Below are 25,259 nucleotides of genomic sequence, written 5' to 3' on the forward strand. Positions count from 1 at the left end.
ACAAAGCTTCGACGAAGAAGTCGAAAACCAAATGAAAGACATGATGCAAAAAGGCATCATAAGAAAGTCGAATTCTCCGTATTGCTTTCCGGTTTGGCTAGTACCCAAAAAGCCAGATGCATCGGGAAAATCGAAATTTCGCATAGTCATTGACTATCGCAACCTCAACGAAATAACCGTTGATGGCAAATACCCAATACCGGAAATGGATGAAATATTTGACAAGCTTGGAAATTGCCAATACTTTACAACCATTGACCTCGCAAAAGGTTTTCATCAAATACAAATGAATGAAAATTCCATAGCGAAGACAGCTTTTTCCACCAAAAATGGTCATTTTGAATTTACTCGAATGCCATTTGGTTTAAAAAATGCACCCGCTACTTTTCAACGTTGCATGAATAATCTCTTAGCAGATTTAATATACAAAAACTGTCTCGTATATATGGATAACATAATTGTGTATTCCACTTCATTGGAAGAGCACATAGTGTCTTTGCGAAAGGTATTTTTAAAACTCAGAGAAGCAAATTTAAAATTACAGCTAGAGAAATGCGAATTCCTTAAAAAAGAAACTGAATTCCAAGGGCACATAATTACAACAGATGGTATTAAACCAAATCCCACAAAAATTAAAGCCGTAGTGAATTTCCCCATTCCAAAGACCACTAAAGAAATAAAATCATTTCTTGGTCTTTGCGGTTTTTACCGCAAATTTATTCCAAACTTCGCTAAAATAGCAAAACAATTACGACTTTACGACTAAAAAAGGCTCAATAATAAATATCAAAGACTCAGACTATTACTTAGCTTTTGAAAAATTAAGTGTTAATAACGTCCGATTCCATATTAATACACCCAGACTTTAAAAAGTCTTTCACTAACTACTGATGCCAGTAATTTTGCTATAGGCGCGGTATTATCGCAAGAGCATAAACCTATATGCTATGCGAGCAGAACTCTGAACGAACATGAAATTAATTATTCCACAATAGAAAAGGAACTCCTTGCTATTGTTTGGGCCACTAAATATTTCAGGTCCTCTTTATTTGGCAGAAAATTCAAGATCTATAGTGATCACAGGCCATTGGTTTGGCTTGATTCAATTAAAGAGCCAAACATTAAAACTTCAGAGATGGAAAATCAAATTAAATGAATTTGATTACCAAATGACACATGTCCATGCCAAAGAATTAATTAAAGAATATTTATTTACCAAAAGAAGCGTAATTTTCTTTCATAACGAAATTGATTTCCTTACATTTCAAAACGCTTACATAGAAATTGTCAGTCCGAATAACATAACTAAGGTTATGAAATCAAACATTAATTTAAAAGATATTGAAACATATTGAGAATTTAAAGAAATATTTATAAAAAGCCACAGAAAACTTTTACACCCAGGAATAGAGAAACAAACTAACCTTTTCAAAGAAAAATATTATTACCCAGACCATTATTACCAAGATACCAGAACATTATTAATGAATGCGAAGTATGTAACATATCCAAAACAGAACAGAGAAAAACATCAATAATAAAACATTCCTGTCATGCATTGACATTTATTCCAAATATGCCGCCTTGATTGAAGTCAGCAGTAGAGACTGGCTTGAAGCAATGAAATGGGAAATCCGTCCGAAATAAAAGCCGATAAAGATTCAGCTTTTATATGTTCCGCGTTACACTTATGGCTTAGGTCCGAAAATGTGAATATAAATATCACAACAAGTAAAAATGGAATTTCTGACATTGAAAGATTCCATAATGCAGTCAATGAAAAGTTAAGAATCATTAATAGTCAGTCCGACCCAGAAAATAAGATAACACAATTTGAAACTATTCTCTATGTAATATATATAATCATAAAACCAAACACAACACAACTGGTAGGATACCATCTGATATTTTCATTTATGCAGGAACACCTGTATATGACACCCAAAAGGAGAAACAATCAAAAATAGATAAGTTGAATAATGATAAACATAGCCATGAAGTAGACACTTGATATAAACAAGCACCATTGGTAATAGGTAAAACCACTAACACAATTAAGAAAACAAGACGTATAGAACAAACAGATGATAAACAAATAGATAAACGAAGAAACAAATAGAGGAAGAAAAATTGAACATTATAAATCTAAATTTAAAAAACAAAAGAAAATTAATAACAGTAAATACAATTCCAGCTCAACTGCCGAAAATCAAGTGGGGTCCGATTAAACAGTTATTCATAATAACACTTATAATATGTTTCGTCCGTGCCGTCCGTGCCGTCCGTGGTCAAAACCTAGAGGTGAACCCAAACAAGCTTAAAATGGATATACATTTAAAAAGAGGATCAATTATTAATATACCTATAAACTACGAATATCACTATTTGTCCGTAAACTTAACAAAAACCGAACAAACTTTTGCAAATTAGTTAAACAAGCTGAAGAATATGGTAATATAGCCCAAATTCAATATTTAACTGAAAAGTTAAACAGAGAGATGAATGGAATAGGAATAATAAACCGCAATAAACGTGGTTTAATTAATATTATAGGTACCGCATATAAATACCTTTTTGGCACTTTAGATCAAAATGATAAAGAAGAATTAGAACAAAAAATAAACGATCTTTCTCAACAGTATTCAAATTAATGAATTGAATGAAGTAATAGAAGTAGTCAATAAAAGCAATCAAACATTTAAGCGCAATAAGTGAATGTGACAGAAGACTAGAACTTTTAATATTTAATTTACAACACTTTACCGAATACATTGAAGATATAGAACTTGGTATGCAATTAACAAGACTTGGTATTTTGAATCCCAAATTATTAAAACATGATCCATTATCACATGTAAATTCCAAAAAATTGTTAAATATAAAAAATCAGAGGAAAATTAAATACTTATTATTTCCCATATTCCTAGAGACATTATAAAAACTGCACTTTTTAACATTGTACCAAATCCGGACAAAGATAATAATATACTTATAGAAAATGTAAATGATAAATATTATATTCAATATAATCAAGTTTATAAACAAAACTCAAGAAAACCAATAATAACCAAATGTATTACAGGAATATTAAATCAAATACCAACAGAATGTAGATATTCAATAACACATAGCAATATTGGAAATTATGTAGAGCCAAACATAATTTTAACTTGGAAATGATCAAAAATTGCATTAAATCAAAACTGTATAACAGAGAAATTATAATAGAAGGAGATAATATAATAAAAGCTTTTAATTGTTCTGTTCAAATAGAAAACATATTAATTACAAACACAACAATAGACTACACACAAACGGTTTATATCAATAACAATGTAACAAAATTAGAACCATTATCATATCTACATGCTAAAGAAATATAAAAAGATCACTGATACATACAACAGATTAAAAGACACGACATATGTAATGCTCAACCACATAACATATATCTACACAACATATACCAGCCACTTTATATATTCTCTTACTTAGCAACAATAGAACATAGAACCAAGACAATAACGAACTTGGTGACAATAACGAATTCGGCCGATGTAAACAATTTAATATAAATATCCGCAGTCTTATTCGTTATTCCCACTAGAAGGGTGAAAACTGCTTACACAGCTTAAAGGGTCAAAACTTTCCACGTAGCTCAAACTCGGCTGATCTGTATCTATGCGCAATCCCCTCAAGAGAGCGCTTAATTAACGTAAACATAAATGAGAGGAGTAATGAAGGAGTAAATAAGCTCAGCCAAGGGTTTGCTCAGCGTCCGCTTTGCAAATTAGATTTAGATTTTATTCATACTTCAATTGTGTAAGACGTGAATTTGTCTCCGACGTTCGCTTAAGTTTTTGATTAATAAAAATATTCTTTTTATAAACCAACAAACCGAAGTTATAATTATATATATATATGTATAACAAGATATATAGTTGAGTTCTAGTGGAAGTACGAACGAGAAATTTCAACATATTCTGGAATATCGGTATAAATTGTAAAACAAATAATAACATGAAAAAAAATTTATTTCTCCAAAAGTTCGGGCGAGATCGAGGGGTTTATACGGAGAGACGGACGGACATGGCCAGTTTGACTCTGCTATTGATCCTGATCAAGAATATATATACTTTATATGGTCGGAAATGCATCCTTCTGCCTGTTACATAATTTTCAACGTATCAGCTTCCAGAGACATAGGCGCAGTGCAGGCTTGTTCCCAAATGTTGCCACGACCACTGTAATGGCGAAAAACTGTCACGCCAAACTTTTGAAGAATTAATATTGGTTATGTAAGTTTCTTGTGCTATACTGTTATACTGTAACTGCTACGCCCACACATTTTAAAAATGTGATATTTTTAATTTTTTTTTTTTCCATTTTTTAGATTTTCTAAACAACTTTTTGTCACGCCCACTCTAACGTCCACAAACTACCCCAAACTGTCACCCCCGAACTTGTGGAAAACTATATTATTTTTCCACTAGCTGAGTAACGGGTATCTGATAGCCGGGGAGCTCGACTACAGCATTCTCATGCGATCAAAGGCTCTTTACAGACGAGATTTTTGGTCGACAGGGCGTTCGACGCGAAGTGTTAAATGCGCAGCAACGAGTTCAAAGTGCTCTTTTTTTTAATGCAACTTGGTTATGCGAAATTAAAGCGTGGCGGTTACAAAACCAGATAAGTCTTGGACAATTATTTTTTCTGATGTTTTCCCCAGACATGATAATAGGGAGATAGGTCGGTAGCTGTTAATTTTAGAAGTGGGCTTTTGATATTGGCATAATTGTGGCTAATCCCATGGCATTCCAGGGTTAAAGAAAAATGTCACTAAAATTTAAATTAAATCTAAAAAGGAGCGGACGTAAAGCTTTGGTTAGGTGGGATGTAAACATTAATAGTGAAACTGCAGAATGAAGCAAAGCAATCTAGATTTTATTTTATGGTAAGTGTATAGATTGTTTCTCTTTATAAACACACCAATACCTTGTTTGGCTGTGTTGTTTTGTGGGAGATTGTGGAAATACCTGGTATATTCTGTGTGGCAGATAAAATTTGTAAAATTATATGGGAGGGTGGGTCTCCTCCAAATATACAAAATCTGGTGCGTGGTTTTTTAGAAACAGAGTCAGTTGCCATGATTTACCATAAATTGGTTTTATTGTTATATATATTTTAATGTGTATAAGTTTATATAAATGTAAGAATAGAGAGGATTGCGACTAAGAGTCCGGAATCATCGTTGCAGTTTGCACAAAAAAGTCTTGTACAAGGAACGGGAATGTGTGGAACGTGACTGCACGATACACAGGCGGCTGGTTTCTTGCAATGCTTTGATGTGCGTCTAGTAAAAAATTGCTGGGGTGTGCTGTGCCATCGATCTTTTTGTTAAACTTGAAACGATGTGAACATATTGAGATTTTATTTATTCAACAATTTTATTTTCTGGGATGTTTATTAAGTATGGAGTATTTGGAGTTTGTATTTGATGTTGCAATTACCGTGTACGGAGGTAACTTTGGTGAATTTATCGCCAACTTCTCAGATATGATATCATTGCTTATGTACTTAAGAGCTCTGTTGGCAGCAAAGTACGAAAACTCTGATATAGTTTTGATGGTCTTTTGATGAGGCTACTAAAATTCTCAGGTGTTTAGGTTGCGTTTCTGGAAGTTAGGGATTTTTAACTGGCAGTTTTTGACTAGGTCTCTTTATCCCCTAAATTGGCAAAATTCCAGACAAAATGAAAAATTGTGTTGCCGTAATGCGGAAAATTATTGCACGTCGTCCTCTTAAATTGGCTCATTATTTTTTAAAAATGTTTGTAAAGAACTCCCAAACGATACGCCGTATGTTTAGAAATTACAGTGTGAACACCTGTGGATATCGATATCGATAAGAAACTTTAAAACAAACTATGTAAAACAAACGCGATCAGCTTGCTGCAACCGATGTGTAGTTTGAAACATTAATTTATCTTTAATTGTCACATAGGCGCTTTATTTGTATTAACGAGAAACAACAAAATGTGATTTACTTTAATTCTGTATGGCAACTAATCAAAAAAGTCAGATAAAAACCATTTGCAGCCATCATCCATTTAATTTATTTAAATCATTGTGATTTGTGATCATAAGTAATGCCCAGCGCCATCGATAGCGACCAAAAACCATCGTAGGTGGCTATGAATTATTTATTAATTAGGAAAAATTCTCTTGAGTGTATTCTAACTAAAGTAGAGGAAGTGTTCCAAAAGAGTATACCACAGTCCCGGTTCAATGAGTATTTAATTGTTTATTTTATTTAACTACAATAGGTCTATAAATTCCAGTATCAGTAGACTTTTTGATTTATCCTGGTAGAGAAAAGGCAAACATGTGCAATATATGTATGTACATATACATACATACACACATTGCAGATAATGGAGAAAAAAGTAAATGGAAAAGAATAGAAAACAAAGCGAAATAATAATAATAATTAATTAATAATACGAAATAATTTAACGCATAATTTTATTAAAATTAAATTTTAACGAAACGCTGACAATCTTGACGATTCAAAATTGAAAGCAACTGAACAGAAACGCAATAGAACAACAGAAATGCTATGTACTTCTTTGTCTTTTCGTCATTTGCTATTCATATGTAAGTACCGCTTGTTTAAAATGTAATTGCCTTTTTACTATGGTGATCAAAACTATAATGTCAGGCAATGTAAGAAAACATACATATTGTATGTAAGCATACACACTTTTAGAGGAAATATTTCATGTATAGAAAAAGTATACATCAAATATGCCTTATATGTTATACATTTATATATATATATACTATGTATGTGTATGTATTTTGTAGTAGTATTATTTATATATAATCCTTACATTATTAATATATTATATATTATAATCATATTTATATTCAGAATTAATTATTATTCTTAATTATACTAATAAGAGGACATTGTGAAATTAAAATACATATATGCATTTGAGAAAGATGTTAGTTCGGCCTTTACCAGAATATGCATGATTGTAAAAATATGAGCAATCGGCAAATTTTGAGTTTCTTATTTTCCCTAACATATCCAAAAGAGTACCTATGTACTACATCTAATTGCATTATAGAAGTCTACTATACGAAGACTTCAATGCAATGCCTATATCAAGTTTCTCTATTGTGGAAGAAAGAAATTGTTTCGTTATTCTATGGAAAAATAAGCACTCTATAATACTTACATATTTTCCCTGACACGTTCCCGAATTTGCGACTGGGAATTATAGCGTATACATACATTGTATATGTTTTCTCATACATATGTATGTAAAAAAGACGTTTGGCTCTCACGGTATAAATGGGAAAGCATCACAGAGAAAACTAATTAAACAAACATGAAATCGACATTTATACGTTATTCCTAGCAAACTATGTTTGTTAAAAAGTATGTACGTAACAGTTAGAGAGGGAGCTATCGATTCTAAAAAAAATGTATAATTTAAATTTAAAAAATGGCAACTTTTTTAAGCGCCTTATCATAAATCTTTATTTCAATTCCTTCATTAATTTGTACTATTTCTGTATAGAAATTAAAACAAAACAAGATAAAAAGCTATAGTCGAGTTCCCCGACTATCAGATTCCCGTTACTCAGCTAGTGGAAGTGCTTTTCGGAAGAAAAAATCGGTAAAAAAAAATTTTAATTTTTTTAAGTGTGTAGCGTGACAGTTTTGTGCGGTAGAGTGGGCGTGGCAAAACGATTTTTGTCAAATCGATACAAATTTACAAAACTAATACAAAAATGAATAAATATCAAAACATTTTTCAAAAGTGTAGGCGTGACAGGTTTGGGCGGTTTGTGGGCGTTAGAGTAGGCGTGGAAACATCATTTAACAAACTTGCGCTTCGTCATCGACTCTTGATCCTGATCAAGAAAATACATACATTATATGGTCGGAAACGCTTCCTTCTGCTTGTTACATACTATTCAACGAATCTAGTATACCTTTTTACTCTACGAGTAACGGGTATAAATAGACGTATTTGTTCGTAAATACGTCTTTGTGTTTTTATTGAGGTGTATTGGTTATTTGCTCAGCCGTAAACTGGGTTTTTGCATCTCTGATCTAAAACCTGTTTGTCAATTTATTCATCAATTTGGATGACTGAAGTAGTGACGAAGCGCATCGGGCGCATAATATATATACATGAATATATTAATATCGGCTGCAGTTGTCTAATAATACCAAGTTAAAGTGTAAAAAAATAATTTAAAAAAGGGATGATGGTAGGGTTAACATTTATTAAGAGATTATTGTTCAAAATTAGCGTTGATGATCATTTACTAAAATCCGATGCTCCGTTAAAAAGATGTCTTAAAAAAAAGATTTTGGGTATTATTTTAAAAATAAATATTTATGTGTGTTGTTTGTGTCTGTAACAACAAATTTTTTTTTTTTGTTTTAATCCAATCTATCTTGGTATTTAAGGTATCTATCTCAGGTATCTAAATTTTTCCATTTAAAACTTCTGATATCAAATAAAAACACCTGTTAACGAGGTAAAAAATTAATGCCGATCGCAGTTTCAAGTCTTGATATCAACTTTTGTGAGGATTATATAGATAAATTAAAATACAATATCTAAAATTTAATTATTCGCCTCTCGTTATAAAAATATTTATTTGCCTACTTAATTATTTTCTTTCAACGCTTTAAGAAGCATTTTTTTTTGAAACCGTTTTTGTTATGAACCGTTCGAAGTAAACGAATTAAAAAAAGATTACTCTGAGCGTAGATTTCAGTTCTTATCAGTAAACTTTGCTAGTGACGTTCGTGTTGCTCTGAGGTAATTTATATATACGCATGTATACACACATACTAATATACTTTCAGAAAACTTACATATCTCATTTGGGTTAGGCTCTCGACACCAGTAGTCAAGACGTTTTTCCCGCGATCAGAGCAACTAAGTAAAGCGATCTTCTTTTATAAAGTAATACACATATTTTTACCGTATATAAATATACAAAAAGTATACACTTAATAATATTTTAAAAAAGTTAAGAAATTATAGTTCTAATTTTTGAATTAACAATTGTATAAAGTAACCAACAACAATTAAAGCTTAACTAAAATAATGTGTGACTTCACTTCCAAAGGTCTTTTCCTATTATTTAACATTTAGGTGAAACGTGTTGAATAAAATTATATTATATTATATTATATTATAATTACTTAGCCCAGATTTAATAATATTTTTTTGTACCCGTTACTTAGAGCAATAGGGTACAGCAGATGCCTTGAAAAGTATGTAAATGGCAGAAGGAAACGTTTCCGACCATATAAAGTATATTATTCTTGATCAGGATCAAAAACCGAATCGATCTGGTCTGTATAAACGCCTCGAACTCAGGAACTATAAAGGCTAAAATGTTGAGACTAAGCATGCAGCTTCCAGAGACATAGACGCAGCGCAAGTTTGTTTCCAAATGTTTCCACACCCACGAACCGCTCAAACTGCCACGCCCACACTTTTGAAAAATTTGATATTTTTTTATATATTGTGTAAATTTTGTATATTTTCGTTCTATGTGTATAGATTTGACAAAAAGTTTTTACGACGCCCACTGCTACGCCCACAAACCGCGAAAAACAGTCACACCCACACTTTTCAAAAATGTTTTGAAATTTTTTCATTATACCCGTTACTCGTAGAGTAAAAGGGTTAAGTTATATTCGTTGAAAAGTATGTAACAGGCAGAAGTAAGCGTTTCCGACCATATAAAGTATTTAAATTCTTGATCAGGATCAGTAGCCGAGTCTGTCCGTCTGTCCGTTCGTATGAGGAACCATAAAATTTGGAAAATTGAGATAAGGTAAGTAGATTCCAGAGACATAGTAAGATGCAGAGCAAGTTTGTCAAATGATGCTTTTAAAAAATGTTTTATATTTTTTATTAGTCTTGTAAATTTCTATCGATTTTGCAAAAAACAAATTTTTGCCACGCTCAAAATTTTTACCGCCCAAAAACTGTCAATTTTTTAAAAAATGTTCATGTATTTTATATTTTTTCCAATCTCTACCGATATTCCACGAAATTGTGAAATTTTGCGTTCGCACTTCCTTTAGCTGAGTAACGGCTATCTGATAGTCGTGGAACTCGACTATAGCATTCTCTCTGGTTTTTATTGTAAGTTTCGTTCTATTTTTTATGGTTCTAAGCCATTTTGATTTTCATTTTATCCATTGAGACAAATAACAGTGAACAATTTTTTGATCTAAGCTTACTTTATGAAATAATTTCTTATTTTACATTACAGATGACTGGCAATAAAAATAATTTTATATCAATATGTTCAATTATATTATTAGGCCTATCTTCACCTGCTCTTCAGCAAAACATTAACGCACAAAAAAACATTGAGGATATATTTAATACTAATAGTAATCGTCCAGCGCAACTACAGAGCGGAATCGGATTATTGGTTACACCCGATCCTATAGAAACCATAAGTCAACAGTCAAATTTTAGTTCAACTAGTGGCAAAACCGCAACTTGTCATTGCGTACCTTATTATAAATGTGATCCGTCAACGAATAGTGTCACTGAAGATGGCTCTTTTGACGGATTTGGTGTTATAGATATTCGTTTTAACGCCGATGATCCGATATGCCCGGCATCTGTAGACGTATGTTGTGATGATAATAGGACGGTTAATAGAACGTTGAATCCGACGCCCTTGGATCAAAGACCAAACCAACCAAAGGGCTGCGGTGTTCGCAACACAGGTGGACTAGATTTTATTCTTTCCGGGGCATCGCAAAATGAAGCGGGCTTTGGCGAGTTTCCATGGACGGTAGCACTATTGCATTCTGGAAATTTAAGCTATTTCTGTGCTGGATCACTTATACATAAACAAGTGGTTTTGACTGCTGTGCACTGTGTTGAGACGGTTAATACAGGATCATTTACTGTCCGAGCTGGAGAGTGGGACACACAAACAACGAAAGAGCGTCTACCGTATCAAGAAAGATCGGTACAAACTGTTATATGGCATCCTAAATATAGAAGCAGAAACATAGCTTATGATTTCGCACTTATAATTCTAACTCAACCGTTTGCTTTGGATGATCATATTAATGTTATATGCTTACCACAACAAAATGATATCCCGGAACCCGGTAACACATGTTTTTCCACCGGCTGGGGAAAAGATGATTTTGGTTCTTTGGGCAAATATAGCGCCTTCATGAAGCGTGTTCCGTTACCCATTGTCGAGTTTAACAATTGTCAAACGCGACTTAGAGGCACTCGACTTGGACCAAAGTTTGCATTGGATAGGTCATTCATATGCGCGGGTGGACAGCGTGGCATTGATACCTGTCAAGGGGATGGCGGAGCTCCACTGGCTTGTCCTATTGGAAGTACAAGGGAGTCCCGATATCAGCAGGCTGGTATAGTTGCTTGGGGAATAGGATGTAATGATGAAGTTCCAGCAGCTTATGCCAACGTAGCCTTGGCCCGAAGTTGGATTGACCAGCAAATGTTAGCTAATGGCTTCGGAACGGATGTGTACACCGCTTAACTTGTATCTTACAGTTACAGAATAATACAACTCATAGTGTATTTAAATGCAATTATAATAAAAGATTAAATAAATTTAACTATCTAACATTTATATTTGATTAAAAGTTTAATGACCATAACTGCTTATAGGAAAATGTAACACTTTTTAATGGGGAAGATAAGGGAAGAATATGGGCCTAAAATAGTCGTTCCCGGTTGGACTCTATTTTAAATACTTACGGTGTCAAGAAGAGGACGACTTTCTTGTAAAGATTTGTTGTTGGGTATAACCAACATGGCTTAGAAGAATATGACCTACAGTGTTTTGCTACAGAAGGGGATACTTATTTTTTTAAAGGCTGCGACTTCAAGCTAAGAATTTTATTTCGGAACAACAAAAATAGAAATAGAGGAGCTTTGTTGGGACGAATCAAAAATATAAATTGTTGAGGTATTTGTCGGCTCCGAGGTCTGGGTGGTAATTTAACGTTTTTATCTTTCCGAAATATTACGACACCACAAAGGCGCAATCGTCTTTAGAGCAATTTTTGATCATTTTTCTTGGGGGCTTTATGATATAGTTTTCGACTATACTTGGATTAATTTCATAATTCTTAAATCATAAAAATGTTCGATACATCAAAGTACGACAAAACAAAACAACTGAATGATAATTTTTGCTTTGTGTTATTATAATTATAATATAATTACATATAATTATTATGTCATGTAGCTGACCAATAGTGGTCAGGTTTTATTATGACGACAAATAAGTGCTACAAGTTAAGTTTAACTTATTATTATGTCTAAAATCACAGTAAAAGAAGAATCAGTAACAATTTAAGAGTACAAATTAATAGAAGTCCATACATAGAGACTTGGTTTTATTCGTAACAAGAATAAATTTGAAACTTAAGAAGCAATTTGTGTTGCCAAAGAAAAAAAAACGAATGTTATATAAAAAATGGGCGGTAATTTGATCCCATGATTTTCATAACATTTATTGAAATAAGTGAAATAATTTATTTAATGAGTCAAATAACAAGCTACGTATTTGCAGGAGAAAAACAACGAAGACAGTATTCTTAAGCCCTTTATACACGTTCTCGACACTATAAAATGCATATTAGGAGTATACATATAATTGGGTATTTATTCACTTTTGAGTCTATTAAATGGACCGTTGCAGTAACTAAGACAAATGCTGTAACGGAAGTTTTGTCAAATAAAAGAAATTACAAATCGGGTTGGATTGTGATCTTTATTGTTCAGTATTCAGCTTAAGACTAAAAATCAAATGCAAGTGAGATTGAGGAGAAGCCTCAGTATTTTAGGAATATTGTATTTTGGGACAGCGTTGCTCTTGGATACTTAAGTTTGGGAGAAGCTTCATTGAGAGCAGGCAAAGCTGCTTGGGTCAGGCTTTAGGATTTGTTTACAAGAACGGCTAAGTGCCGTTGCCAAACAATTGTTTATTAAAACGCATACTGCGCAGATGGCATACAGTATGGGAATCAATTAAGTGCTTTATTGTTTATAGTTCTTTGAAGTAATTAAATTGGCCGGTTTGGGTAACGCAAATACGTCACTACCCTCCCCTTAAAGGGAAGCCTATACTTGGGCTGGGATTGATGGGTATAGTAGGGGTAATGGACCTTCTTCCATTTCTATTTGTTGTGGTGTGTTTTGATTTTGATTTCTTATTTTGAATTTTGCATACAGCATCATGAATGGGTTAAATGATACAAATCTTAAATATAAATACAATAAAATAAGTGCATTTATGACAATGGTCATTAGTATGTAAAGTGTAATGTTGTTTTCTGAAATCATTTTAACGATGTCGTTATGTTTTACAATTTTTATTTTTGTTATATTAAGTGAAGTGTACAGTGGTGTCAAGTCTATTTCTGGTTTTAAAAGATTTTCACTTAAAATTATGCCATCGATTTCTATTTTGCATTGGGTTACTCTTATCATTTTGTTTCCTTTTATTTTTATATTATTAATTGGGTTTTGGCAATTTTGTTTAAGAATGGTTTGCGTTAAGTTCCAAGTTACAATTGTGTTAGGTGCTATGTATTTTATTATTTCTTTCGTGTGCACTGGCTTAAAATTACAAATTGGTTTTAAGTGTTTAATAATATTAGTGACACATTCATTGTTTATTTCTTTATTTTCAGCATTGTAAATTTTATTTGCTCTTTCAAAATATGATTGTGTGTCTGTGTAATCTAGCTGATAGCCGTTGGAATCTGGGTAAGGGATTATTTTAATTGTGTTTATTAATGAAAAGTTAATGGGTATATGGGATATGATTAATAATTGGTTATCATTGTAGTTAATCGAAGTGGATGTTTTGATGTTTAAAATATTCTGGTTATTCACATTCTCAAGTTTGTCATAGTTTAGTAATTTGGGGTTAAACAGTCCGAGTCTGGAAAGCTGCATGGCCATTTCCAAATCTTCTACGTATTCTGTGAACTGCATTAGTTCGAATAAAAGAGTGTTAATGATGTTGTTGTTATTTTCATGATTCTGTATCTTTTGCATTCCGTCATTTATTAATCGTATAGCGTCGTTGAGTTCATGTAGTTTTACTGAGTTATGGGCGTTCATGTCAAGTTTCTTCTGTATTTCTACTCGATCATTTTCATCGAGTGTGCCAAACAAGTATTTGAAAACTGAGCCCACAATGTTAATAAGTCCCCGTTTGTTTCTGTGTTGCAGGGTTATTCCGGCTAGTTCTCTTTTCATTTTATTGTATACAAATTTGACTTGGGGTGCATGGTAATTGGTTTGTAGCCTTTGCTCAAAATAGTCGTAAGTTGGATTGTAAAAACTGTCATAAGGAACATATTGCTGATAAGCAGCGCTCTCTTGATATATCGATTCGTCAATACTCATCCCAGTCTGTCCACTGTTAGCTGGTCTTGGTCGCTTCATTGGTTGGTTGGCCACCTGGGGGCCATAATTATGTGCTGATTGTTGGTTTTGATATTGGGGTTGTTGTCCAAACCTATTCTGATCGAATGCATTGTTTCGATTGGTGTTAGGAATTGGTCGAGGTGCAAAGTTTGCATGTTGGCTTGGTTGAAAAATGTTGTTTGTATAAGGGTGATAGATAGGGTGTTGGATGACGATATGGTGGGTTATTAATTGGTGGTATTTGATAAATTTGTGGGGCTGGATATGGCATTGGTGAATAATGTAGGAAAGGTGTTGGATATCTTCTGGTGTTGTTATTAGTCTGATTAGTATTGTGATTAAAGGGCTTTTGTGGCTTATCAGAAAGATTTTGTTTTTGGATAGGTGTATTTGTGTGATTTATTTGTTCGTACATGCCTTTCTCTTGTAAAAGGTTTATAAGTGATCGCAAGTCTGGTATGTTATGATTATTTATTCTTAAATAAATGTGTGTAGGTAATTTTTTAATAAGGGATTCTATACTGGATTTAATTAATCTTAAATAAAGGGTTTTTTCTTCAAGGTTTTTTTCTAATTCTGTTCTGTTCTTTTGTTCTAATTTCTGCTTCTTCCAGGAATGCTCGTACACTGCCTCGGAACGGGGTCTTCCGAAACTCCTCCAAAAGAACGTGGTTAGGGGTCTGGGGTTTATAGTTGAGTACTAGTTGTCGCTGATGCTGCGCTCGATATGCCCAAATAGGATCTGCTGTTGGCGTTCATCTCCGGTAACATAAAGGGCCAGTAAGTAGTCACTCCGGCGGACAAAGGTGTATAGTGTGCTTGGATCACCGTTGAATTTCTCCACATTGCCAATCTGGTAGGCAACCTGGGACATGACAGGGGTGGTACGGTTGTCATTTTGATGTATTTTTTTTTTTTTTTTTTTTTGTTATTTGAAAACAAGTTTATTTATTTGTTGTTATTGTTATTTGGTTTTATTTTTTATTTAGTTGACCTTTGACTTCGGTCTGTCTTTATGGATCTTAGTTTGTATCTTATTTATTTATCTTACTCAATATATATATATTTTTTTTGTTTTGTTTTTCACTTATTTCGCGTTATTGTCGAGGTTTTTATTAAAACTTAACACGATATTGACCGCCGCACGGGTGTCTAAAAGCGAGGTGTTTTTCGATAGATTTTTGACTACTAGATTTTTAACACTATCACGACCGACTGCGCCAATTGTGTATTTATTCACTTTTGAGTCTATTAAATGGACCGTTGCAGTAACTAAGACCAACGCTGTAATCGAAGTTTTGTCAAATAAAAGAAATTACAAATCGGGTTGGATTGTGATCTTTATTGTTCAGTATTCAGCTTAAGAATAAAAATCAAATGCAAGTGAGATTGAGGAGAAGCCTCAGTATTTTAGGAATATTGTATTTTGGGAGAGCGTTGCTCTTGGATACTTAAGTTTGGGAGAAGCTTCATTGAGAGCAGGCAAAGCTGCTTTGGTCAGGCTTTAGGATTTGTTTACAAGAACGGCTAAGTGCCGTTGCCAAAGAATTGTTTATTAAAACGCATACTGCGCAGATGGCATACTGTATGGGAATCAATTAAGTGCTTTATTGTTTACAGTTCTTTGAAATAATTAAATTGGCCGGTTTGGGTGGCGCAAATACGTCACTATATATCTACAATGTATATTTATACATTTTTTATACATTTTTATGTATATTTATACGAATATTTTTGATCGTAATCCTAAATTACTTCCCAGTCGCCATGTCCGTCTAGATTAACTTAGATAACTCGGAAGCTATAACGTGGACTCTAAGCATAACAAAAAAGGATTATTTTTATTAAAAAAAAGTTCTGTTTATGTATCTGTGCACTTTTCCAAGAGTTTTAGTTTTTCTTTTATAACGGGTCATCCAAACCTATTATTGGCTTTAAGATTTTTTTAAAGATCAGCAGCATCAAGGCCACGGTTTCTTATCTGACACCAAAGACGCTTTCAATGTTATACCCGTTACTTTTAGAGTATAAGTGAATACTAGATTCATTAAAACGTATTCAGGAGGTAGATGGAAGCGCTACCGGCTGTATAAAGTATATATATTATATTCTTGATCAGGATCACTACCGAGTAAATCTGGCCACGTCATTCCGTCTGTCCGTATGACCGCCTCGATCTCAGGAACTATAAACGCCCTTACTTTGGAAAGCAAATGTTTCATGTTTTGTTAATTTCTATGTATATGAATATGTTGAAATTTCTCGTTCGCACTCCCACTAGCTAAGTAACGGGTATCTGATAGTCGGGGATTATAAAAACGCCTACGCTGTGCAAGTTTGTTTCAAAACGTTGCCGCGACCACTACAACACCCACAAGCTATGACTATTCATTTTATTATTTGCCTTGCAATTTGCTATCGATATGCTAAAAATCCCCACCCTAACATCTACTAACCGCCGAATACCGTCTCGCCAAACACTTTTGAAAAATATTTTGGGTATATTGTAGAGTTGTTATTAATTTTAGTCAGAAGTTTGCAGCGCAGTAAAGGTGATACTCTATTTACATATATTCTTAATCAGAATGACAATCGAATTAAATTATTAATATTAGGTTGTCGTTTCCTTTAGTTGTAGGTGGGTTTTCTTAGCTCCGCCCTGTAAGTCGTCTGTCAAGGTGGAGGCCAAGGTTGACTTTTGAAAGTGTTGTATTATTTAGGTCTATCGGGGACATGTTCGTCCGTAGGCGGTTGTGGATGTTTTCGGTCAGAATAGTTCTGATTTTACGTATCAGACAGTGCAACGGCAAGAAACATCGCACTAAAATATTCCTGATTTTTCGCTGTTTCACCTGACCCGCGTTTTGGTAAGCTACCACCAGGGAATGCTTGGTGCTGTTGAGTGATGTACTGGCGTTGTGACTTTTCTTCTTCGTTGCTAGAGAGCTGGTGAGTCTGCGACCTGCCCCTTTTAGAAATTGTTTTGAGGATGGCGAGCTGCTGGTTTGTCAAGCACGTCTCAAACGTCTTCCTTCAAAAACAAGCTGTTGAAGATTAGTGGTGTAACTAGCGCATGATTTTCAATTTGAGCTTTAAAGAAAGGTTATCAGCACTGGTAAGTAGTTTGCTATTAGCTTGCGAGAGATATTTTTAGTCACAGCAAGTAGTTTCAATCCGAGGATCTAGAAGCCAGTATGTAGGACAATTTGTTGTATATTATATTTTGGCATTTTTTAAGGTTTTGTATTCTGGTGCCAGCTCGACCCTCAAAAAAAGTTGATGAATTTGGTTATTTTGTTATGTTGGAGATAAAAAACATTTATCTTTAAAGTGTTTGTGAGTTTAAAGGGGATTACAACAGGTTATATAGTAACGTAATTATGCCTAATTCATAATTCACTTATACAAAGACCGACCGCGGTGGTCCGTCGATTACTCGTTAAATAAACAAACATTTCTCGATATAAAAAAACAAAAGAACCGCGAGTGGAAAATAAATTAACTTTTATAATCCGGTACTCTTGAACAATTACGCTTGTGATTTTCGTTACCTCAACTTAGAAATTAAATCCATTTCGGTTTTCCTAAAAAGGAGGAAGAAAAACAAAGAAAATCCCAAAGAAAAAATTACTCCCATAAGTCCAATGGCAGGAGAAAGAAACATTACAAATAATAAAATTATAGAAGAGTAGACATTTTTTCAACAAAGCTACCAAATAAGCAAACAAAAAAAAAATAATACATCTAAATCACCTTATAAGCGTAGCAGCAAAAATCAAGACAATAACAAACTCCAGAAGACAAAATCGTGAAGACATAAAACTAAAACAAAATACAAAATGGAACTACCTAATATTGCTGCACCACAACTCGTAACCCTAAACGAAAACAACCTAAGTGAAGCGCGAAAACAACTCAAAGACATTTTCCCATTTAAAGAAGATCCCTCAGCGCTTTATACGTTCATTAGTAGAGTGGATTACATCCTAAAACTCAACTAACGACCTGCGACAACAACGCGTTCTACTCGGAGTTGTGGAACGAAACATAGATGGACAAGTAATAAGATCATTGGGACTACCAAACATCGAGGACTGGCACACCTTGAGGTCAAGGTTAATTGGCGAATACAAGCCCCAAACGCCAAATTACAAACTTCTGGAAAATTTCCGAGAGACGCCATACAAAGGAAATTCACGAACATTCTGCGAGGAAGCTGAAAGTAGGCGTCAACTCCTAATATCTAAGCTACATCTAGAAGGTAATAATACCGACCTCATCATTTATTTGCAAGCAATTAGGGACTCTATTAAGATACTTATTCGAAAATTCCCAACTAATTTGTTCTGTATTTTGGTTCATCATAAAATTCCTGATTTAAGAACCCTAATTAACATAGCACAAAATGAGGGTATTTATGAAGAACACGCTAATGCTTATACGAAGCAAAATTTCGAAAAAAATATTTGAACTAAAATTGAAAATAATACTCCCCATGCAAGTACAAGCAAAATGAATCCAACCTTTCAAACTCACTATCAATCTAGATAATTGTTGAGAAACTAAAAGTCTTGATAATAAGCGAACCAATTCTACAACTCCCCGATTTTGAAAAAATTGTCCTTACCACAGATCCTTGGTGCCGTTTTTTCTCAGAACGGTCATCCAATATCTTTCATTAGCAGTACACTAAATGCACTCGAATTAAATTACAGTGCGATCAAAAAGGAATTACTCGCCATAGTGTGGGCAACTAAAACCTTTCGCCACTACATACTTGGACGACAATTCGAAATAGCTAGCGACCATCAACCTCTTAGGTGGATACATATGTACATTAAAGGAACCAAATGTTAAACTCCAAAGTTGGAGAACAAAATTACAAGAATTTCAGTTTACTATCGACTATATTAAGGGCAAACAGAACGTATTTGCTGATGCATTATCACGAATCAAAATTGAAGAGAATCATTATAGCAAAGTCACCCAACATAGTGCAGAGGAAGACAAAAAAAAACAAATCATTTTCGTTAAAACAGATCATAATAAAGTAGAAAAGTCAACCAATTCAATTCGGCAATTCAATTACTACAATCTTCTACGATAAAATGACAAGAGAAAAAGCAAAACAATTTTTGCTTGATCATTTCATTTACAAATACATCACCATGTACATTATGAGTGATACAGATTGCAAATTTATACAAGCAGCACATAAAACTCTTGCACCCAGGTATCCAAAATATGACAAAGTTATTTAAAGAAAGCCATTATTTTCCAAATTGTCAACCTCTAGTTCAAAACATAATAAATGAATGCAACTTGTGTAACTTGACCAAGACAGAACATAGACATACGAAAATTTAAACTTACACCGAATCCTGAACACTGTCGAGATAAATTTGTAATAGACATCTATTCATCTGAAGGCAAACACTACATTAGTTGTATCGACTTGAACAAATCAAAACAAAGGATTGGATAGAGTGTAGAAATGCACTAATGCGAATTTTTAATCAGTTAGGCAAGCCCATATTGTTAAAAGCAGATATAGTCGGCGCATTCTCCAGCTTGGCTCTTAAGCGATGGCTTGAAGGTGAGGAGATTGAGTTACGACTCAACACAGCAAGGAACTGAGTAGCAGATATAGAAAGGTTACATAAAACAATAAATGAAAAAATTCGAATAATTAATTCATCTAACGATGAGGAAGCTAAACTACGCAAAATTGAAACCATTCTTTACATATATAATACAATTACAAAACTGAGCATGACACTACTGGACAGACCCCTGCTCACATTTTTCTTTACTATGGTCGACCAATTTTAGACACTCAAAAAATAGAAAAAATAAATAATGACAGACAAGAATTTGATATAGACACTCGATATAGAAAAGGTCCTCTACAGAAAGGAAAATTGGAAGACCCATTTAAAGCAAACAAAAATGTAGATCAAATAGACTCCGATCATTATAAAATCACAAATCGAAATAGAGTCACTCATTATTATAAAACACAGTTTAAGAAAAAGGATACGGTTAGTAAAGTCCCAAATTCCCCAGGAATCTGGCGTAGAATGAAGATGTTACTTCTATTATTTGGGACGGCCCACACCTAACAAATTCAAATAAACAACATTGACTTCAATCACGACAATCTCCTTTTTTCAAGTAAACCAATTCAAATACAATCGCCATTTGAACATCATTGCCTAAAAATTAATTTAACTGAAATTAACACTTTGACTACTTATTTTGGCAATACAATACAAAACGACACAGACACACCCCGCATGAAATATCTGTATAATAAATTACTTAAAGAATTAAACGGAATAACTATTCACCAAAAAATGGACAGAAGCGTGGACTATTAAACCGTAAAAGGTTCATCTTTTAAATTCCTATTTGGTACACTTGATGAAAATGATCGAGTGCATTTTTAGGAAAAATTAGATTCAATCGCTGAAAATTCAATACAACTAACTTTATGAAATTAACAATGTTATACAATGTATGAACGACGGACTACAACAACTTAAAAAGTATGAGAATAGTCGCAGTAGCATCGACACTCTTTTATACGAACTTATGCAGTTCATTGAGTACATAGAGGACTTAGGGCATGCAACTTTCACGCTTAGGACTTTTCAACCCAAACCTACTTGCTTACGACCAATTAAATAACGTTAACAGAGAAGACATACTATTGATTAAAATGATGAAATGGATGAATCACAAAGACAACGAATTTCTAGTCTTATCAAACATACCACCCATTAACCAAACACTGATCAACACAATTAAAATTAAAATTATCCCTTATCCTAATCAGAACGGATACCAGTTGACATACTCTGACCATGAGTCTTACTTAAAAAAATGAAGAAATAAACAATGATTGCGTCACAAACATAATTAAACGTAAAAATCCAATTTGCAATTTCATTTAAATCCTCACAAAAGAAATGATTAAATATGATGAGCCAAATATAATATAATTTTAACATGGAATTTAACTAAAACTAACGTAGTAGAAAACTGTCAAAAACTGAACAAAAATTTCAAAATAAAGGGAAACAAAATTATTACAGTAAAACAATGCAGAATCGAAACCGAAAACATTATCTTAAGTAAAAATAATTTTACCCCGGAAATAGACCCAACACCGTTATACGCACCATTGGATATAATTAAGATAAAGATGATAAAACACAATGATGTTGTGAAACTAATATCAAAAAATAGTACCATATTTTATATTACCATAATACTTATTATTATTGTACTTATTATACTATACATTAGTTATATTAGTTAATTAGTTATTATAGTAGTTCATACCTGACCTCTGGTGAAACTTATCCAATAAAGATTATAAGAAGAAAAATATATTTTTTGTAATTAAATCTATCTCCTAAAAAGTTCATTGGCGCAGTCGGTAGGATACTGAAAAAAAGTCCTAGTAAACTCGTTATCCTTTGACAATCTAGTGAAAAGAGGAAACTTGTACGACCAAGTAACCTTTTCTGATTGTACCCGCGAATTGGCCCCAACAAAGGGATTTCGGTTCGTTTAAAGTGACTAAAATCGGTATCCGCACAAGAACCTGTGCGATTTGAGTTAATTTAAAGACCTAATTCTGCGGCCTGCTGCGTGAAGTGAGACCGCCACTAAGGTGTAATACAATTAAAAGGTGCACAGTGCAGTTCACTTAGACATAAGTCTCGACATTCTGTAGCAGTTTGTGAACAAAAACAGTATCCCACTAAAATCAAAAGTGCGACCGCTACTATTGTATAAAACAACAAAAAGTTAAAGCAGTGCAGTTCACTTAAGGCATAAGTCTCGACATACTGTAGCAGTCTGTGAACAACAACAGAAACTAACTTATAAATAATACTAAAAGGGCGTTAACTGCGGAAAATCTTTCTCAATTACTTCGGCAAATACGCCAAGTACCCCAATTCTCTGGAGATCCATCAAATCTCAGCTCGTTCATCAGACGTATCGAATACCAGTTGAACCTATACCCTTCGAACGACATTCGACAGAAGGCAATCATATTTGGAGCCATCGAACTTCAAATTGTCGGAGATGCGGTAAAGGTTTCCCAATTTGGAATGCACAACGAATGGACAACTTTAAAAGACGCCCTAATCACGGAATTCAAGACACAGATGCCCCTGGAGGAACTAATGGACAACTTTAAAAGACGCCCTAATCACGGAATTCAAGACACAGATGCCCCTGGAGGAACTACTAGGAAGGTTGTATCGCACACCCTTTAGAGGTAACTTACGTCTATTATGCGAACAATTAGAAGATAAGTCAACTGTAATTATAAATCAGTTAACATTAGAAAATGATCGAAAGCGGTTTATACACAAGCAATGGCAACTACTATAAAAAATACAATTCAATGCTCATTCCCCGATAGGCTGTTCATGACCTTAGCGAGGAATGACATTTCAACCGTTCAAAAATTAAAACAAACCGCCCAACAAGAAGGTCTATACAAAGACCCAATTTCAAAAAAAACCGATAGTCAGCCTAGACTTTAAATACACTTAACACCTATAAACCTACAAGCATTAATCAAATCAAAAACACTCACTTCAACCAACGATTCCTTCGCCCCTTTTTCCCATTAACAAATCCCACACAGACCCAAAACCCTTTCGTAAACAATCAAACCTCTTTTAAACCAACTCCTCCCACCAGACAACAGCAATTTGATCAGAACAGAAATTTAACTACTATCAACCGCCCTACAACCAAGAGTGCCGAATAAGCGTTTTAAAAAAGGCAGCGGACAATCACGTATGCAGACAGATGAAATTCATCACCAGTACGAATTAGATTACGATAACGAAACTAACGACAAACACTTTCAATTACAACACGATCAATTACAGAATACAGAGACAGAAATGTTCACAGATCAGCAATATCAAGCTGAAAATTTTCCAATATCAGCCTGGGATCACACCATTCATTCACAAAGAACTAGATCCATGTGATGGGAACTCTTAAAAAAAAAAACAACTTTACATCAGAAATAAACTATCCATGGACAACAACATAGACTCAGAACACACATACAGACTAGAACATTTAAATAGTGAGGAAAAATACAGACTTTCAAATTTATTAAAAAAGTTCAGTGACATTCAATATTGCAAAAATGAAAACCTTACATTCACAAGTATAATATGTCATGATATAAAAACCGTTCACGAAAACCCAGCTTACAAAAGACCAGACGTTTGCCTACGAAGCAGAAGTAAATAAGCAAATTGAGTAAATGTTAAAACAAGGTATTATACGCGAAAGTGACTCCCCTTACTGCAGTCCATTATGGATTGTACCCAAAAAGATAGATGCCTCTGGCAAACCGAAATTCAGGTTTGTCGTGGACTATCGAAATCTAAATAAAATAACAATAAATGATAAATTTCCGATTCCTAATATGGACGGAATACTAGGCAAATTAGGAAAATGCCAGTATTTTACTACGATTGACTTAGCAAAAGCCTTTCACCAAATCGAAATGGACCCCAAATCTATACCAAAAACGGCGTTTTCGACCAAACCTGGTTACTATGAGTAACTCGTATGCCATTTGGCTTAAAAAATGCTCCTGCAACCTTCCAACGGTGCATGAATTACGTCGTATAAGACCCCATTAACAAGAATTGCCTTGTTTATTTAGATGATGTGATCATCTATTCAACATCTCTGAACGAACACCTAGACTCCCTGAGAAAGTTTTTTGAGAAACTTAAAGAGGCCAATCCTAAACTCCAATTTGACAAATGCGAATTTAAAAAAAAAAAAAACAAAAGAATTTCTTAGGTCATATTATAAGTCCAGAAGGCATACGACTTAATAAAGAGAAAGTTAAAGCAATCGAAAAATTTCCTCTCCCAAAGACACAAAAAGAAATCAAATCTTTCTTAGCTTATGCGTTTATTACCGTAAGTTCATTCCAGATTTTGCAAAGATTGTCTGACAATATTTCTAAAAAAAGGAGCTAAAATAGATATAAGAAACGAAGAATACTATAAGTCATTTGAAAAATTGAAAACACTCATAATGAACGACCCAATTTTGATTTGCCCTGATTTCACAAAAACATTTCAAGTCACTACTGAAGCTAGCAATTTCGCCATAGGAGCCGTATTATCGCAAGACAAGCCAGTAAGCTTTGCAAGCAGAACATTAAATGATCATTAACAAAATTATAGTACTATTGAAAAGGAACTTCTAGCAATCGTTTGGGCAACCAAATATTTTCGACCATATCTATATGGATTCCCCTTTGAGATTTTGAGCGATTACAAACCCTTTGTTTGGCTAAATAATATTAAAGAACCTAACATGAAACTACAACGTTGGCGAATCAGACTTAGTGAATATAATTTCAAATTCAAATATTTAGAAGGTAAACTTAATCATGTAGCAGACGCTTTATCTCGCGTCAAAATTGAAGAAAACATGGTTGGCGAAGAAGAAAATATTTCAACAGCAGCAACAATACACAGTTCATCAGAAAGCAACGAATCCTACATTGAAATTACAGAAAAACAAATAAACTATTTTGCAAGACAAATTGAATTTATTAAAGATACCGTAGAGCAAGTAGAGACAACGAAATACTTTTCCAAAACAAAACTGACCATTTAGTTTTCAAAAAGCATATCGAGAAACCATTAACCCACATAGTAACGTGAAAATTCTGAAAAGTATCATA

At 33.7% G+C, this 25,259-nt stretch overlaps 1 protein-coding gene and 2 long non-coding RNA genes across 10 annotated transcripts; 1 reads left to right on the forward strand and 2 right to left on the reverse strand.

The window, feature by feature from the left end:
- The first annotated feature begins 4,936 nt into the window (after positions 1-4,936).
- LOC26526295 (phenoloxidase-activating factor 2) lies at positions 4,937-11,670 on the forward strand. Of its 8 annotated transcripts, none has more exons than XM_026983513.1 (3): positions 5,975-6,183; positions 6,326-6,656; positions 10,326-11,670. In XM_026983513.1, exon 3 carries the CDS (start codon positions 10,326-10,328, stop codon positions 11,589-11,591), a length of 1,266 nt encoding a protein of 421 aa, XP_026839314.1. In that variant the 5' UTR covers positions 5,975-6,183; positions 6,326-6,656; the 3' UTR covers positions 11,592-11,670. The 8 variants fall into 8 exon arrangements, 6 of the variants coding, with proteins under 6 accessions (XP_026839310.1, XP_026839314.1, XP_015015482.1 ...); XR_003408229.1 differs by lacking the exons at positions 5,975-6,183; positions 6,326-6,656; positions 10,326-11,670 and adding exons at positions 8,871-8,998; positions 9,283-9,312; positions 9,372-9,542; XM_026983509.1 differs by lacking the exons at positions 5,975-6,183; positions 6,326-6,656 and adding an exon at positions 4,937-4,954.
- LOC113564674 lies at positions 5,140-5,705 on the reverse strand. Its single transcript, XR_003408231.1, has 2 exons — positions 5,511-5,705; positions 5,140-5,402 (listed from the first exon to the last, which is right to left on the reverse strand). It is a non-coding gene; the product is annotated as an uncharacterized LOC113564674 (long non-coding RNA).
- Positions 7,013-7,650, reverse strand: LOC113564673. Its single transcript, XR_003408230.1, has 2 exons — positions 7,247-7,650; positions 7,013-7,182 (listed from the first exon to the last, which is right to left on the reverse strand). It is a non-coding gene; the product is annotated as an uncharacterized LOC113564673 (long non-coding RNA).
- Positions 11,671-25,259: the final 13,589 nt, after the last annotated feature.

The sequence above is a fragment of the Drosophila erecta genome, unplaced genomic scaffold (genome assembly GCF_003286155.1).
Source record: "Drosophila erecta strain 14021-0224.00,06,07 unplaced genomic scaffold, DereRS2 tig00000305-arrow-arrow-pilon, whole genome shotgun sequence".
NCBI lineage: Eukaryota > Metazoa > Arthropoda > Insecta > Diptera > Drosophilidae > Drosophila > Drosophila erecta.